Below are 19,316 nucleotides of genomic sequence, written 5' to 3'. Positions count from 1 at the left end.
AAAGAGTAGATTTTCAACAAATGGTGCTTAGAAAAATGAAGCAAAAGAATGAAGTTTGACTCTTACTATACACCATATAGAAAAATCAATTCAAAAAAAAACTAAACTAAACTAAAACTATTAAGCTCTTAGAAAGAAACAAGGAGGACAAGCTTCATGATGTTAAATTTGGCAATGATTTCTTGGATGTGACACCAAAAGCATAGGCAACAAAAGAAAAAACAGATAAAATGAACAGCATCAAAATTAAAAACTTTTGTATATTAAAGAACACTATCAATAGAGTGAAAAGGCCACCCAACCCACAGGATGTAATAAAACATCTGCAAATCATACATCTGGTAAGGGATTAATATCTAAAATATATAATGCACTCTAAAAACTAATAACAAAAATTCTAACCCAATTCAAAAATGGGCAAAGGACTTAAATGACATTTCTCTAAAGCAGATATATAAATAGTGAATGAGTGCATGAAAAGATGCTCTACACATCACTGATCAAGGGGGAAATGCAAATAAAAACCACAATGAGATACTACTTCACATATTTTACTCACCATATGTATGAGGATTGTTATTACAAACAAAAACAAAAACAAAAACCCAGAAAACAACACAGTGTCAAATAGGGAGAGAAATTAGAATATTTGTGCATTGCTGGTGGGAATGTAAAATGGGCAGGCATTGTGGCAGACAGTATGATTGTTCGTCAAAAAACTAAACACATAATGACCAAAGAACCCTGTGATTCTATGCCTAACTATGCACCTCCAAAATTGAAAACGGGGACTCAAACAGATCCTTGAATGGCAAAACTCAGAGAAGCATACTGAAAATAGTGAAAAAGGTGGCTAAAACACAAGTGTTTACCAACAGATACATGGATGAACAACATGGGGTATATACAAACAGTGGAATATTTTCAGCCATAAAAAGAAATAAAGTTCAGGTACAAGCTATTCAAAGATGGATGAATGTTGAAAACATTAGGCTATATAAAGTAAGCCAGACAAAAAAGGACAAATGTAAAATTCCACTTATATGAGTTACCTAGGATACTCAAATTCATAAAAATAGCAATTAGAATAAGGATGACCGGTGCAGGGAGGAGGGGTATGAATGGGGAGTGACTGTTTAATGGGTATAAAATTTCAGCTTGGGAAGATAAAAAGTTTTGGAGGTAGATAGTAGTGATGGTTATACAAGAATGTGAATGTACTTAATGTCACTGAATTGTACAATTAGAATGGTTAAAATGGTAAAAAATTAAATAAAAGTTGATCTGGAAAAATTAATTTGAGAGTAGCCTGAACACTTCTGAATAGGAAATGTTCTGCCAGATATTAAAACATATAGTACTTTATTCAAAAAAACGATTGGATGCTGGCACAGGACTAGACAGTCAAGGGAACAAAAAGAGACTAGAACACCTATGAATTAATGCATGATACAACAGTTGGAGAGAAGACCAGAAATGGTGCTACTTAACCAACAGGATGGGAATGGGTGGAGCGGAAAAGAACCCAATCTCATTCCATATACTATAATGAATTTCAGATATATCAACAATTAAATGCAAAGAATGCAATCAGAACACATAGTTGAAATGTTTATATAATTTGAGCATGAGAAAACTTAAAGCTTTTATAAGAAAGACAATTCTTACCACCATTAGGAAAAATATTGATATATCCAATTACCTATTAATGTAAACCTTCTGCATACATCAATGACCACTGATAGGAAAATAGTTTAATAAAATATGATATATATATTAAAGTTATCATTAAAAGAGATGAAAATAAACCTAAATACACCACCAATCTAAGGTAGTAAGGGTAAAATATGAAAGCGTTAGAAAAATATAAACAGCATGATGCCATTTCTGGTTAAGAAAAAAGAAAAAATGCCAAGATATGTATAACTACATATATAAAGATACTGATATACAGTAATAGACAAAAAGACAGCTAAACTATTAACAGTGATTAACTCAGATAATGGACTAGAGAAAGAGTAGGAGAACTAATTTTTACTCTGTATACTTTTGTAATATATGAAAATTTACAAAAATACGTTTGTATTTGACCCCTTCCCCCTATCTACCTTTGCCTCTTCCCCCTTTTCCTCTAGTAACCACTAAACTGCTGTCTGTGTCTCTAAGTTTTGGTTTGTGTGTCTTATTAGTTTGTTGCTTTCAATTTCACACATAAGTGAAATCATATGGTTCTCAACTTTTTATGTCTGACTTATTTTGCTAAGCACGATAATTTCAGATCCATTCATGTCACAAATGGCAGTATTTCATCTTTTCTTATGGCTGAGTAATACACCATTGCACATAAACAAGCTCACTACCTTTTAAAAGGACTTTTTTTTTATAATAAGCTTTCACAATCAACAAAAATAACATTTTAGAAACCTAACAGAAAAATGAGCAAAGGACATGAATAAATAAATGTAAACAAAAAAGTTCAGCCTGATTAATAATTAAATAAATGCAAATTAAAAGAAGACATGACTTTTTACCTATGGCCTTATAAAGTTCTTAACAATATAAGTAGAATTAAAAGTTATTGAACCTGGATATCTTGAAACTGGAGGTTTGGTTGAACGAGTAGGCTTTAAACCTAGAAAAATAAATTTGATTCCATTCACCAGCCTTATTGATAAAAATTATGAATTTGATTTTTTATTTCATAGGAAGATTATTCCTCAAAATAAAAAATATGCATACTTTATGAAATTTGCATTTCTACTTCTGAGAATATAACCTAAACATATATTTACACAGGTACATAAATGTTCATTATAATTTTATATTCTATACTATAAATACCAGAAGTTAATAACAAATCATAAAAATGTGTTTAGAGTAAATATATTTTAAAAAAATACCATCCAGATAGTATCATACCACATAATTTGTATACTTTCCTTTTCCATTTTATATTTCATGAACACTTTTTCATACTAGCATCATGAGATCTACTTTTTCATACCACATAATTTGTATACTTTCCTTTTACATTTTATATTTCATGAACACTTTTTCATATTAGCATCATCAGGTCTACTTTTTCACCATTATATATTATTGATCCCTTCCATATAGTTTTTCTCCGATGATAAAAAAAATTAATAATTCCATGAGTTTTGATTTTTTGTCTTTAAAAAAGATCCCCATCATTTCTCCTCTTTATGAGCTTTTTCTCACAATCAATTCTCTTCTTTGAAACACTAAACTGTCTCAGTGTTTATAAATCCTTAATTAATTCTTGTGGTCAATTCTTTCAACAGAGCCTATCAACAAATATAGTATCCCATAGTGCGCTAGGACTATGTGAGTAAATGTGGATGAGTTGATGAGAATAAATTGCACATGCAATCTTAATTTCTCAGTCCACCAAAAAACCATCTCTTTTACCACCCCCTTCTCACCCCCAAACCTCACAGCACTCAACTAATGTATTCAGGGAGGCTACCAGGTACCAGATATACAGGAATTATTATAAAAAGGTGTTCGAATTATTGTATTAACATGCATAATTCCCCTCAATCCTTTAAAATATTAGGACAACAGGAAATATACAAATAAATTAGAAGCCAGGAATTGAGATGTATTTGAGTTCAACACCTTTATTAATCAGAAAACCAAAGCCCACAGTAAGCAGAGCAAAACTAGGACCCTGAGCAAGGTCAGGCCAGGCTAATGTTCTCCCCACTATTCTTCTTGTCTCTGGTTTCTGCTTAAACCAAAGAGAAGCCAGAGATAGCAGCACTGAAATCAGAAGGCAATTCCTTCCACCATATCAAAATAATCTCTCTAGTCTTAAGGAGAGCATTAAAGAGCATTAAAGCAGAGCATAAAATACTCCATTTTATTTTAATAAATGAAGACTGTTCGTGCCTTTCAGTTGCTATGAAATTTAGTTTCTATTTCAAATGGACATGCTCAGTAAGGGAAAAAGAATAATTGTATGAGGTGGGGAAGGGTGGGGGTAGTAGAAATACAAGTCTTATTATGGAAGACAGCAGAAATTTCCCAGTTCAAATTGTGCTATATAAAAAGAGCTAAACTGGTTGCAGTCCGGAAAATGAAACATAGCCCTGAACCAGAAAGAAACTTTCAATGTGTCAACAGATTATTTTTAAAATAAATTAAAATAAAAAAGTCGATGTCACAAAAAAATACATATTAGAAAACAAATGCTCTTTACTAATGTCAATTGGAGTAATACTATAAGTCATATATGAGCTTCCTTTAAGAGCTTCCTATATGCCAGGTATTGTGCTAAGTGCTTCAAGTGCAACTAATTTAAGCTTTATATCACCCAGCAAGGAAAGCATTAAATCATTTTACATATAAGTAAATACATCTGAAGTTTAAGTAACTTGCCCAGGTTTACATAGCTATTTATATCTGCAGACTATGGCAAATAATTTTAGAATCACTAACAATGAAAATGGCTGCAAATATGTTCTTTCACCTTCTCTTACTAAAAGTAATGAATGAATATAAATACATGAATTTAAAGAATTTCTGTAAAATGTATGCAAGAAGTTATTAAATTTGAATGACTCAAAATAAGAGGTTTTATATTAAGAAGGACTGACATTGAAAAACATAATAATGTAGGATCAATCACTTGGGAATTATCACTTTCTTTTCATTTATATGAATTATGGCTTTAATTCTTCAATTATTTAGTAAAAGTTCCAGTGATTCAATTTATTGTGAAAAATGGTTGCTATCCATTTTTATACATAAAAATACCAAATAAGAAAAATTTATATACCTGTGTGATGTACATAATGTGCTAAGAACCCTATGAAAACATACAAAATCAAAACAGCATAATTCTATGTGAATTTTATGTCATACATCTGTCATGGATAGGAATACAGGACAGAATTAATTACTAAAATCGCCTCTTTTCAGTTATTCTGTATCACTGATATTTAATGTCAAAAATAAACTCTTAAAAAAAAAACCAAGACAGAAAATGATAAAATTTGTACCTTTAATACATGTTGGCATCTCAGGCTCCCAAGTACTGTTTTCACCACAGAACACTGGGTTGCTGCCATGAAGGTAGAAACCTTTCAGGCATTCAAATAAAACCACAGCTTGGTAATAAAATTTTTCTTTAATTCCTGATACCAGTCTTCCATTCTCGAGTACTGGATATTCACATTTGACCACTGAGAAATAGAGAAATTCCAAAAATAATAGAAAGTTGCTTTAATAAAGTATGGGAAAAAATAGTGCAAAGCATTGATTTCTGTGGAAAGAGAGAAGGAATGAAAGACAAGATGTTAACTAAAAAAAAAAAGACTATTTGTGCATTTTAATTCCAGGTAAACAGATTTAGAGAAATCTAGTAAAGTTTTTACACCTAGAACAAACTTTCATTATAGTTTATTGGTTTCCTATATATTTGTTTACTTATTTATTTCTTATTTTTAAAATGTGTATATTCTGCAAATTTTGAGAAAGGTGTGACTATCAGATACAAATTCTGGGTAAGCTCAAAGGCAACTTTTGGTACTCTATAGGTCTAGGAATTTTTTTAAATTGCATGCTGACACTGATTATAGTACCTTGCTTTTTAGAAAGGCAGGAAGACTCTTGTGAGAAGGTAATACTTGAGCTCAGATGTAAAAGCTGAAAAGGAGCTAGCCATGCAAAGATGTGCAAATAGAAAGTCCTCAGGTAGCAACAACGTATATGAACTGAGATGTTCAAGAAATAGAAAGGCTAGTGGAGTTAGGGCCATGTTTTCCAAACCTTTAGACTATAACCCACCGATCAAACATCACACTATACATTGTAAACCAGTATATAATCCTATAGGCCTGAGATAAAGATAAAAGTTAATATTTAGAATTCATCTTAGTACAATGGTATTTCTCATTCTACTCTGTTTCGCCAGAAGTAAAATGCTGGCCATGACCTTCCAGATTGACTTCAGGATCTAGTAAGGGTTTGGAAGAATTTGGAAAACAAAATACAATGGGCTGGGCAGTGATTGCAGGAGAACATCCTATGAGATTAAATCTGAGCAATAGAAAAGGGCCCATAATGTATAGCCTTTTAAACCAGAACAGTGCTCTTCCTCGTTGCCTGTGATGTGCATTTCCATCAGATATCATTTCCTTTTATCCTGAAAAACTTCCTTTAGCAATTCTTATTGTGCAGGTTGGGTAGTGACACTATACATGGTCTTAGACTATTATTGACTGTGTTCCTTATGCTGTACTTCACATCCCTGTGGCTGCTTTTTTTTTAAAAAAAATAAATTTATTGGAGTGACATTGGTTAATAAAATTATATAGGTTTCAAGTATACAATTCAATAATACATCATCTGTATATTGCATTGTGTGTCCATCATCCAATGTCATACTTCTGTCACCATATATTTGACTCCCTTTACCCTCCCTGACCCTCCTTTCCTTCTGGTAACCATTAAACTTTTGTCTGTGTCAATGAGTTTTTGTTTGTTGCTTCCAGTTTTATGTCCCACATATGATTGAAATCATATAGTTCTCAACTTTTCCTTTCTGACTCATTTTGCTTTAGCATGATAATCTCAAGATCCATCCATGTTATCGAAAATGGCAGTATTTCATCTTTTCTTATGATTGGGTAATATTCCATTGTATATATGTGCCCCATCTTTTTTATCTAATCATCAAAGGACACTTCGATCACTTCTATATCTTGGCCACCGTGAATAATGCTGCAATGAACAGCGGGGTGCATATATCAAAAGAAATCATCAACAGAATAAATAGGCGACCTTCTGAATGGGAGAAGATATTTGCAAACAATATTTGCTTCCAATAAGGGGCTAATGTTCAAAATATATAAAAAACTCATACAACTCAACAACAACAAATAAGCAAACAATCCAATTAAAAAATGGGCAGAGGACCTGAACAGACATTTCTCCCAAGAAGACATAAATGGACAATAGACATATGAAAAGATGCTCAACTTCACTAGCTATTAGGAAAATGCAGACCAAAACCACAATGAGATACCATCTCATACCTGTAAGAAAGGTTATTATTAACAAGACAATAATAAGTGTTGGAGAGGTTGTGAGGAAAAAATGAACCTTCATACACTGCTGGTGGGAATGTGAGTTGGTACAGCCACTATGGAAAACAGAATGGAGGTTCCTGAAAAAATTAAGAATAGAATTACCATATGACCCAACAATCCATCTTCTGGGTGTCCACACAGATATTTTAATATAAGAAAATATTTTTATTTTTAAGCCAGTGTGTTTTGAGTTTTTTGGTTCTTTCAAGCAAAAAAAAAAAAAAAAAAAAAAAAAAAAAATCCTAACTCATACATATACACAGTAGTTCACATTGTATAAATTAGAATGCCAGAAACATGTGAAGTTGGAGGTGGGGGATTCTACAATTAGAATTATTTTTTATTTAACTTGACATATATTAAATTAGAAGTTAACGTAACAAGAAGAGGAAGTATATATGACTTTGTTTACTTATAGATAAACTATCTACAAAGTCTTTCCACAGTATTTACAAAGAAAGAAAGAAAGAAATGGAAATACTATTACCTTTACACTCAGGAGGGTCAGTACTCCATGTGCTGGGCCCAGAACAAATAAGCTTGCTATCTCCAACAAGTGAATATTCCTCTGGTCCATTTGAAGGGTCACAACTATAAGTTACTAATTCATTATATTCAAATATATCCCTCCAACTATTTGTGTGCTTTCCATTTTTTATTTTTCCAGGTGGTTGACAAAAAATTTCTTTAGAAGAGAAAAAAAAAGAAATGCGAGAAAAAAGGTAAAAGATTAAAACATTTAGTAAAGTCTTATGAACTGTCTTCAATAAATTCATTAACATATGACTTCTACCCATTTAGAGGAAGGTGTTTATGAGAAAATGTATTACTCCAAAGTCAAACCATGTAGAAATACACTTTCAAAACAAAAATCACTTTTTTAGATACCTATGTAAAACACCTATATTTACATAAAAGGCAATGCTAAGCTTTGTTCTAGTCATAAGAGTCACTAAAAATTTAATGACAAAATATGTTTGCGATTAAAGATAAAATTCACTGCTACCTGAGAAATGCTTTGTAATTTATAAATATATTCATTTGCTAAATCATTGGTTCACAGTAATACCAAGATATTGTCTTTTTTTCGCTTTAATACTTATGAACGTATGTTGAAAGTTTCCAGAAGCTACAAATGGTGTTATTTTGTAACAGACTGAATCCGTATGTCTTTCTTTAAGCCAGATTTTGAAGGGATTATAAAAATGTAAAACAATGCCACAATTCTATTCGTTTTGGAAATTTTGTTTTAATCTTTTTTAAATTAAATTTATTAGGGTGACATTGGTTAACGAAATTATATAGGTTTCAAGTGTACAATTCAATAATATGTCATATGTATATTGTATTGTATGTTCACCACCCAAAGTTGAATTTCCTTTTGTCACTATATATTTGACCCCTATTACCCTAATCTACCTCCCCATTCTTCGCTTTCACTTTCCCTCTAGTTACTAAATATTTGTCTCTATGAGTTTTTTTTCTTCATTTGTTGCTTTCAATTTTATTTTTCATAAAAAATATATTCTATGTGTTATCATGTATTGTTTTAAAAAATAAATTAATAAATATTTTAGAAACTTACTTTTAATTCTAACATAATGAATATTAATAAACATAACCCACATAAAGAAACCTTCTTGGGATCTTTGTTAATTTAAAAGCATAAAGGGCAAACAACAAGGGTTGGTGAGGGTGTGGAAAAAAGAGAAACTTTTTTGTGAACTGTTGTTGGGATTGTAAATTGGTGCAGCCACTATGGAAAACATTATGAAGGTGCTTCGAAATATTAAAAATAGAACTACCATACAACTCAGCAATTGTATTTGTGGATATTATCTGAAGAGAACAAAAACATTAATTTGAAAAGATATATGCACCCCTAGGTACATTGAAGCATTATTTACAACAGCCAAGGTATAGAAACAACCTAGGTGTCCATCAATAGATGAATGGATAAAGAAGATGTGAGACATATAGGTATACACACATACATACATATACAATGGAATATTACTCAGACATAAATAAGAATGAAAACTTGCCATTTGCAAAAACATAAATGGGCCTAGAGGGTATTACGCTAAGTGAAATGTCAGACAGAGAAAGCAAATACCACATGATTTCATTTATGTGTATAATCTAAGAAAAACAAACAAAGAGAAATAGACTAATAGATACAGAGAACAAACATGGTTGCCAGAACAAAGGGGCCTGGAAGGATGGGTGTAAAAGGTTAAGGGGAATATGAAATAAAACTTCCCATTATAAAATAAATAACTCACATGAATGTAATGTACAGAACAGAGAATATAGTCAATAATGGTGTAATAAATTTGTATGGTGACAGATGGTTACTTGACTTATCATGGTGATCACATTGTAAGGCACGTAAATGTTTAATCACTCTGTTGTACACCTGAAACTAATATAATATTGCATGTCAACTATACTTTAAAAAAATCCATGTGAGTCCTAAGGTCAAAAGGGCTGAGAATTGCTGGTCTAAATTCTAAAGGAAAAATTTACTTACTTTCACATTTTGGCAAATCATAGTTCCAATACACTTTGTCTCCAGAACGTTTACAAGTAAGAATTTTTTCTCCTCTTAAGTAATAACTAAATGAAAAAATAAAAGGTTACTGTTTTCTTTAACAGTTAACAAGATACACATAATAATGCCAAAAATTTTCTTTTTTTTTTTTTTTCTGTCCTACCATAATTTGAGGGGGAATTTTCTTAAAAGACATAACGTAATAAAATGCTAACTGAGTTTGGAATTTAACTACATTAACGGTTTCTGCATTTGAACACACATTGGCAAGGAAAAGATATCTAAATAAATCTGTCATGCCTGTGTCTGGCCTCTTCTGCAATATTTGGCAGTCACACACATATTAACTTTGCTTTTGCTCCTTCCATTCTGCTTAGTCACAACAATGACTGAGTAGAGACATAAGACTCTAGAGCTTGCTTGTGTGTATTCAAGTCCCAGCTCCACAACTGACTTGTTATTTGAGCTTAGCCAAGTCCTTTAATATTTCTCTTGCTCAGTTTCCTCATCTATGAAAAGGGGATAATAGTATATACCTTGTAGGATTGTTCTGAGTATTAATGAGTTAGCATCTGGCACATAGGGAGTGCTAGGTTTTAGCTCTTAATATAGGCATACCTCAGAGATATCATAGGTTCAGTTCCAGACCACCACAATAAAGTGAAAATCATAATAAATTGAATCACACAAAAATTTTTGGCTTATCAGTACATATAAAAGTTATATTTATACTACACTGTAGTCTATAAAGTGTGCAATAGCATTATGTCTAAAGAAACCATGTACATGCCTTAATCTAAAAATACTTTATTTCTAAAAATTTCTAAACATCATCTGAGCCTTCAATGAGTTGCAACATTTTTACTGGTGGAGGGTTATGCCTTGATGTTAATGAAAATGCAACATATGCAAAGTACGATAAAGCAAAGCACAATATAATGGGATACACATGTATTCTTTAGATCAGATTATCTTTCTAGGAATAGCTCAGGCATAGCATTTGATGAAAACTATTCTGATGATTTAAATTCACAGTACTCTCTTCTTTTAGACTCTCATTGTAATAATCATCAATAACTATTTGGTATTTCTTATTTACTATTGCTTTGAAAGTTCTCTGTATATATTGTGTTTGTCAATAAGGCAACTAATTCTAAGAGAAGAATCTATGTCTTAAATATTTGGTATCCTTCAATGTGCTTAAGCAGTCTCTCTAGCTGAACTATTAACTGGATGTTCCCATATTTTTACTTGATTAAGTTAAAAAACAGTGAAACCACTTGTACATGGTTCTAGTTGACTTATCCATCAATGCTCATTCACTTTTTCTATATCTATTATTTTAAGAGAATTCTGGGAAGATGGCAGAGTAGGATGCACTAAGACTGTCTCCCCAACTAGACAAAAATTGTAATGGCAGAATTTGATGTAACTATTTTGGAACTCCAAAGTCTGTTGAAGGCTTTCAGCTCCCAGGGGAAGGTTCTGACAGGTAAATGTAATTTCAATTTCAGCTCTTAGGAAAATAGCAGCTACACATCTCTGACCCTCAACAATGTTTCAGGCAGCTGTGTTATGAGTTCTTGGAACAGGCTGCAGTAGCCAGGGTGGGCAAAAATATCCTCCAAATATCAGGGATCTGTGCTCTGATTGCTGCTTCTAATCACAGAGAAGCAGACAAAGAGATGCACATGTTGCAGCATCTCCCCGCTCGCTGGCAAGTCGTTTTCTCCCCAGCTGAAGTGACTTTCAAGGGATTTAAAGATCATACACCCTTTGCTCCCCACTCTATTTTTTGCTTTTCCCCTCTCAGGAGCCAGACATTAAAAACCATTATCTTCAAAAACAATTGCATATATATGGAAAATTAGAAATTGAGTTCATGTGCTCAGGGAAAGGCTCAGGAACAAACTGAGATACTCAGTTTACATCTCAGGCTCATCTTGAGCACAAAGACAAAAAATTTAAAAAAATAAAAAATAAAATAACAAAACCCAGCAAGTTCTAAGGAAGGTGAAGAAGCTGATTTCCAGAGTTGCCAAATTTTTAAATGATCTACAAGGCATACAAAGAAAAAGGAAAGTACAACCCATTTAAAAGAAAAAAATAAAAAAAAATTGTCCCTGATAAAGACATGATGGCAGATTTCTAGACAAAGACTTCAAAATAACTATCTTAAAGAAGCTCAAAGAACTAAATGAAGAAGTGGAGAAAGTTAAGAAAATTATGTGTGAATCAAGTAGAAATATCAAAGACAGAAATTGGTAAAGAGAATACATGAAGAAATCATGGCTGACAACTTCCCAAATTTGATAAAAGACATGAATATAAACATCCAAGAAGCTCAATGACTTCCAAGTAAAATGATCTCAAAGATATCCACACTAAGACATAATACAGTTGGCCCTTTGAATCTGTGGGTTCCACATCTGTGGATTTAACCAACCAAGAATTGAAAATATTCTTAAAAAGAAAAAGTACAGACTTTTTTGTTATTATTCCCTAAACAATTCAGTGTAACAACTATTTACATAGCATTTGTCTTGTATTAGGTATTATAAGTAATTGAGACATGATTTAAAACATATGGGGAGGATGTGTGTAGGTTATATGCAAATATTATGCCATTTTATAGAAGGACTTTGGTTGGTATCTGTAAAGGGGTAGGGGAGGAATCCTGGAAACAAAATCCCATGTATACCTAGGGAGTATTATAATAAAACTTTCAAAAACCAAAGACAAAGAGAGACTCTTGAAGACAGAAAGAGAGAAGTGAATCATCACATACAAGGGATCCTCAATAAGATAATCAGATAATCAAAAACTTTGGTGGCCAGAAGTACAGACTTTGGGCTGAAATACTAAAAGTGCTAAAAGGAAAAAAAAAAAAATCTTTAAACAAAAAATCCTTTATTCGGCAAAAGTGTCTTCAAAAGTGAAGGAAAATTAAAATAGTCTTAGATAAACAAAAGCTGAAGGAGTTTGACCACTAGACCACTCCTGCAAGAAATCCTCAAGGGAGTCATCCAAGGGGAAATGAAAGGACACTAGAAAGTGACTTTTGTCATATGGAAAAATAAACATCTCATTAAAGTTAAATACATGGGCAATTATAAAAGCTCATATTATTGTAATAATAGTTTGTAACTGTAATTTTTGTTTTTGTCACAATTTAAGAGATAATATATTTAAAGAAGAAAAAACAATTATTATTGTAAAAACTAGCATTACTGTAACTGTGTTTTTGAACTCCAAATTCTGTTTTCTATATAAGCTAAAAAAAACCTAATGCTTTTAAAAGAACTATTAATTTATGCTTTGGGACACACAATTATATAAAGATGAGATTTTGTGATGGTAACAAACAAATGGGGTGAGAATGGAGCTGTGAAGAAGCTAAATTTTTGATGTTATGATGTTAAGCTAGCAAAAATTCTAATTTAGATTGACATAACTAGGATTTTAAATATAATCTTCCTACTAACCACAAGAAAAAAGCCATAGAATATACACAAAAGGAAATGAAAAAGGAGTTTAGACATTTCACTACAAAAAGACAACTAAAAAAAAGAAAACAGTAATGCAGGAAATGAGGGATTAAAAAAAAACTATAAAATATATAGAAAGCAAATAGCACAAAGACAAAAGTCCTTCCTTGTCACTAATTACTTTAAATTTAAATGACTTAAATGCTCTAATCAAAAGAAAAAGATTGGCAGAATGGATAAAAACACATGATCCTACTATATGCCGTCTACAAGAGACACACTTGAGATCCAAAGCCAAAATCAAGTTGAGATTGAATGGATGGGAAAAGATGTTTCATGTAAACAGTAACCAAAAGAGAGCAAGGGTGGCTATACTAATATCAGATAAATAGACTTAAAATAAAAAAGGTTACAAGAGACAAAGGACATTAAATATTAATAAAAGGTACATGTAACAAGAAAATATCACAGTTATAGACATTTATGCACCTAATGTCAGATCATCAAAACACATGAAGCAAAAACAGAAGTGAAGCATTTTTACAATAATAATTAGACACTTCAATACCCCAACACAATAAAGGATGTAACAACCAGTCAGAAGGTATTTAAGGAATTAGAAGACTTCCACAAAACATTTCTGTGTCCGCCCTCAACTCTGAGAATCGATTATTTTAAATAGGTGTACTTTATTATCAAAGATAAAGTCACCATGATTAGTACATTTTTGATGTTTACAATAACCTCATCATTACGTGTCTCAAGTATTATATAATATGCTTTCCTTCAATTTAAATTTCTTTCTATTAAGTACATATTTTTCAGTCTCCGTAAAAAGCCCAAGAGCTAATTGGTTAGTACAACTTGTCTCACAGGAAGCATAACAGAATAATTTTATGAGAATGCTTAAGAGTAGCAAAAAAAAATTAAATTGGTAATATTTACCTTATGTCCTCTAAGGAACAACTTACTTACCCCTCATCACAAAAAAAGTGAAATTCTTTATCGAACTGAAAGCCAATGTAAAGGGTATGATTTGGGTCTAATATTCCACCATTTGAAACTTGTGGAGTTGTACATTCTTTTCCTAAAATAGAATTTTCAAATTCATTTTTATATCAGTTTCAAAAGAGATTTAAATCAGGATCAAAATTCTACCCTGCTATTTTCAGTTCATACAATATTATTTTCTTCAGTTAACTATTAAAGGGCAAATGTAAAATTCACATTTACCCAGGCAACCAATTGCTTACAAAAAATTCCTAGATTTATTAAAGCCTAAAAGGCATTGTTCTCTAAAACTTAGTTTCACATATGACAATTATCATTGTCATAATGGAAAATGAACTCTAAAATGTGTAAAAAAAACTCACCAGAGCATGCGTACACACACACACACACACAAAGATGCACGTGCACGCGCGCGCACACACACACACACACACACACACACACACACAAGGTATTTACTTACTGGAACAACCTTCAGGGATAGGGTGCCATGAGCTATTTTCCTCACAATAGGTACTAGTGGAATGAAATAGTAACTGATAGTGCCCTGGTTTACAATAATAATATACTTTTTCCCCAGGTGAATACGAAGATTTAGGGACACCCTTTAACGTCATAGAGTCAAACTCTGGTGGTTCACCACAGGCATCTAGAGAGAAGAAAATAAGAACATAAAAATAGTATTTTAATCTCTTTGACCAGCCAGGGACTGTAGCATGGTAGCAAGTAGGTAGTACATAATATTTGGAAAGGTCTTTGGCAAGATTTTAAATAACTGTTCCAAGTGGCGGTAATACTGGAGGATGTGCTGTGCTTGTTTTAAATAACATACTATTAGCTTTTGGTTTGTTGAGGAAACATTGTTCTCGATCAGTTCCTACTTCCCATTCTTAGGAGGATTTGTGGAGGCGAGGCAACCCTTGGTTGCCTCACAAATTGCAAGGACCTTGTCAGCTTACAATCCCTTATTTTTTATTTTTTATGCCTACAGCATCTGGTCTTCCTAGGTGGTCTCCCATCCAAGTACTAACCAGGTCCGACCCTGCTTAGCTTCCAAGATTGGCTGGGATCGGGCTTGTTCAGGGTAGCATGGCCGTAGATTGAATTGAATTTTTTTCAAAAGTAAACTGAAGAGACAAAATCAAAGTTTTTGGTCTTAAAAATATATACAGGAATACATGATTCCCCACTTCTTTCTAAATTCATTTAGAAACTCACTTCCCTTCTAAGAAGTTTTCTATAGTATATAGCACTATGCTCAGGTTACTCTTTCATAGTTTGAAACAAACTTATGATCACACTTGTCACTTCAGGCTTAGTCTCCTCTCAGGAGGCAAGCTCTTAGAGGTCAGGGATCACATGCCTTCCTTTTCTACTTCACTCTGTACCCAGCAGATGTTCAAAAAGTGATACAGAAGAATGTCAGAAACATGAATGAGTGAGAGATGTCCCCAGATCTCTCCCCTTGAAACAACAGTAAGCTGAACATCTAAAACTCAACAAAAAACCCTCAACCTGCACACAAGCACATCAGAGCGAGGGATCTGTGAATAAGAGCTACCATAGGTCAGAACCCCAGGATTTGGGTGGTAGACTAGGGGAAACAAAAAAGCTTCCTCTTGCAGCCAGAGCTCCCTGTAGGAAGAGTGGGGAAGAGAGAAGGTGCGGCAGGTTCTCTGTACAGCCCTGCCTGAGAGAGCTGTGCACTCCACACAGCAGCAGTACCCAAGGATCACCGCAGAAAGCAGAGAAATGGAGAAGGTGGAGAAGCAAGTTGATATTACCAGCCAGGGTTGCAAAACGCGAGGCTGAGCAGCAGCTCCCATCTCCCAACCCAGATGGCACCTACCCCCATATCCTCCAAGACCAAACACTGCAGAAACTGTCACTAACACTGACAGGGACTGAGACTGAGGGTAATGAGTGTGATTGAATATTTATAAGGGGAAAAAAGGCATTATTAAGACTTTTTATAAAGCATGGATCCAAGAGGCTTATACACCACTTACTGGAAACCAAAAGAAAAACACCTTCTTAGCAATAGGCTAAAGAGAGACCTTTATATAATAAATCCTCTTTCTGGGAAAAAAGCAGAATATGCTTCCTTTAATGTCTATGTGGAGAAATAGTCCATTAAACACCATGAACAACCAGGGTGAAAAGGCAGCTCAGAAAGAAAGAGAAAAATCATAGAAATATGCAACTTAATGACATAGAAATATGCAACTTAAATGACAGAGAATTCAGGATGGTACTTCTGAGAAAACTCAATGAGACCCAAAATAATTCATATCAACAATTTCAGCAATCGAAAAAACAACTAGGTCAGCAGAATGAGTTTTTTAGCAAGGAGACTGAAACCCTTAAAAAGAACCAAATAGAACTTCTGAAGATAAAGAACACAGTACACTGAAAGAGGTGAAGAATGAAATAGCAAGCTTGGGAAATAGGGTTGACCAAATGGAAGAAAGAATCAGTGATATTAAAGACAGAAATCTAGAAATAAATCAGAAGGACAAAGAGAGAAACCAAAAAATAAAAAACAATGGAAGAGAAATACAAGAACTAGCTGACACCATCAGAAAAGAAAACAGAAGAACATGGGCATTCTCGAAGGAGAGGAAAAGGAGCAGGGATTACAAAACATTTTCAGACAAATAGTTGACGAGAATTCCCCTAATCTAAGGAATGAACTGGAGCTTGGAATTCAAGATGTCAACAAACAGCAAATTATCTCAACCCAAAAAGGCATTCTCCAAGACAGTATATTAAAATTATCAGAAATCAAAGACAAAGAAAGAATTTTCAGGGCAGCCAGAAAAAGAAGACGGTTACTTATTAAAAAAACCAAAAACCATTAGAGTATCATTAGATTTCTCAGCACAAACCTTACAAGCCAGAAAGGAGTGGAATCAAATGTTCAAATTATTAAATGAAAGGAACTACCAGCCAAGCATAATATATACAGCATACTTTTCCTTTAGATATGAAGGAGAAATAAAGACCTTTCCAGACATACAAAAATTGAGGGAATTCTTTACTACGAAGCCTGAAATACTGAAAGGGATCAGCTCACCTGAAACAAAATGACAAAATAATACATAACTATGAGTAAGCTGCTTCTCAGGCAGACAGAAGTAGAGTAGTGCAACCCTTATTAAGAACTGGGCATTATAAGCATAAATGATAAGAACAAATTTACTATTATAAGATAATAATGAAAGTTCAGCACACATAGGGACAAACTGAGACAAGCATGACAGAAAAGGGGAATATTCGAAGATTTAAATTAGCAAAAGGGAATGGAGATAAGGTACACACAGAAGAAAATGGACTACTATATAGATAACTACCCTCTACATATTTGTAATGGTAACCACATACCAAAGATTCAGAACTGGAATATATAACATAAAACAAGAAGAATCAGAAGGAAAATCCACAAAACCCAACCAGAAAAACAAAACAAAACAAAACAGAACAAAACACAACAAAACAAAAGAAAACAAAACAAACACAAGGACAAGGAAACAATGGAAACACCAACCTACCAGAGAGCAAAAAAATAAAATGGCTATAGGAAAACCTCATATTTCAATAATCACTCTAAATGTAAATGGACTGAACTCACCAATAAAAAGGCACAGACTTGCAGATTGGATCAAAAAGCAAAATCCAACCATATGCTGCCTCCAGGAGACACATCTCAGTTCCAAAGACAAATATAGACTCGAAGTGAAAGGGTAGAAATGATATTTCAAGCAAATGGGATTCAAAGAAAAGTGGAAGTGGCGGTACCAATATCAGATGAAATAGTCTTCAAAATAAAAAAGGTAAAGAAAGATACTGAAGGACACTTCATAATGATAAAGGGAGTTATACACCAAGAAGACATAATACTTATTAATATCTCTACTGCCAATTGGGGAGCCCCGAAATATGTAAAAAAATTACTAACAGAACTAAAGGGAGAAACAGATCAAAACACTATAGAAGGGGACCTAAATACACCACTGTTGGATATGGACAGATCATCCAAACAGAAAATCAGTAAGAAAATAACATCCTTAAATGACACATTAGACCAACTGGACATTTACAGAACCTTTCATCGCAAAATGATTATACATTCTTTTCTACTGCACATGGAACATTCTCAAGGATTGACCACATACTGGGACACAGAGATAGCCTCAACAAATATAAGATGGTTGAAATCATATTCTCTGAGCATAACGCTTTGAAGCTGAAGATCAACTGTAAAAAGTGGGAAGAACCACAAATATATGGTGATTAAACAACATGATATTGAAGAAGGACAGGGTCAAAGAAGAAATAAAAAGAGAGATCAAGAGATACATAGAAACGAATGATAATTATAGTACAACATATCAAAACTTTTGGGACATGACAAAAGTGGTAATAAGAGGAAAGTTCATATCATTACAGGACTACCTCAGAAAATAAGAATCAGCCCAAATAAACAACCTAATGATTCATCTTAGAAAACTAGAAAATGAAGAACAAATAAAGACTAAAGTCAGCAGAAGGAAAGAAATATTCAAAATTAGAGCAGAAATAGATGAAATTGAAAAAAAATAGAAAAAATAAATACAACAAAGAGCTTGTTCTTTGAGAAGGTTAATAAAATTGACAAACCTGTGGCTAGGCTCACTAAAGAAAAGAAAGAAAGGACATAAATAAACAAAATCAGGAATGAAAGAGGAGAAATTATGACAGACACCGCAGAAATACAAAGAATTATATAAGAATACTATGAAAAAGAATGTAATAACAAATTTAATAATCTAGAATAAATGGACAAGTACTAAGAAAGATACAACCTCCTAGACTGAATCAAGAAGAACTGGAAAATCTAAATAGACCGATCAGCAGTATGAAAATTGAAAAAATTATCCAAAAACTACCAAAAAGTAAAAGTCCAAGACCAGATAGCTTCACCAGTGAATTCTACCAAACATTCAAAGAAGATTTAACACCTATTCTCAAATTCTTACAAAAAATCGAAGAGGAGGCAATATTTTCTAACTCATTTTATGAGGCCAATATTACCCTGATACCAAAACCTGGTAAGGATAACACACACACACACACACACACACACACACACACACACACACACCCCCA

At 33.0% G+C, this 19,316-nt stretch overlaps 1 protein-coding gene and 1 pseudogene across 1 annotated transcript in view; both read right to left on the bottom strand.

Moving 5' to 3' along the window:
• The window catches only part of LOC107196408 (membrane cofactor protein-like), a gene marked incomplete at its 3' end in the record, with an annotated part of 27,245 nt that overhangs the window by 3,124 nt on the left and 4,805 nt on the right, over positions 1–19,316 (bottom strand). Inside the window, exons 2-7 of the mRNA XM_015597049.2 lie at positions 14,632–14,817; positions 14,133–14,244; positions 9,649–9,734; positions 7,603–7,800; positions 5,025–5,207; positions 2,585–2,632 (exon numbers count right to left, since the gene is read on the bottom strand). Coding sequence (XP_015452535.1) covers positions 2,585–2,632; positions 5,025–5,207; positions 7,603–7,800; positions 9,649–9,734; positions 14,133–14,244; positions 14,632–14,785 — 781 coding nt within the window. The remainder of the gene's footprint in view (positions 1–2,584; positions 2,633–5,024; positions 5,208–7,602; positions 7,801–9,648; positions 9,735–14,132; positions 14,245–14,631; positions 14,818–19,316) is intronic.
• LOC112470255 lies at positions 15,151–15,269 on the bottom strand (annotated as a pseudogene).

Source organism: Pteropus alecto, unplaced genomic scaffold, assembly GCF_000325575.1.
Source record: "Pteropus alecto unplaced genomic scaffold, ASM32557v1 scaffold490, whole genome shotgun sequence".
Taxonomy (NCBI): Eukaryota; Metazoa; Chordata; class Mammalia; order Chiroptera; family Pteropodidae; genus Pteropus; species Pteropus alecto.
Note: the sequence above shows the minus strand (reverse complement) of the source record. Positions and strands in the feature narration are given on the sequence as shown.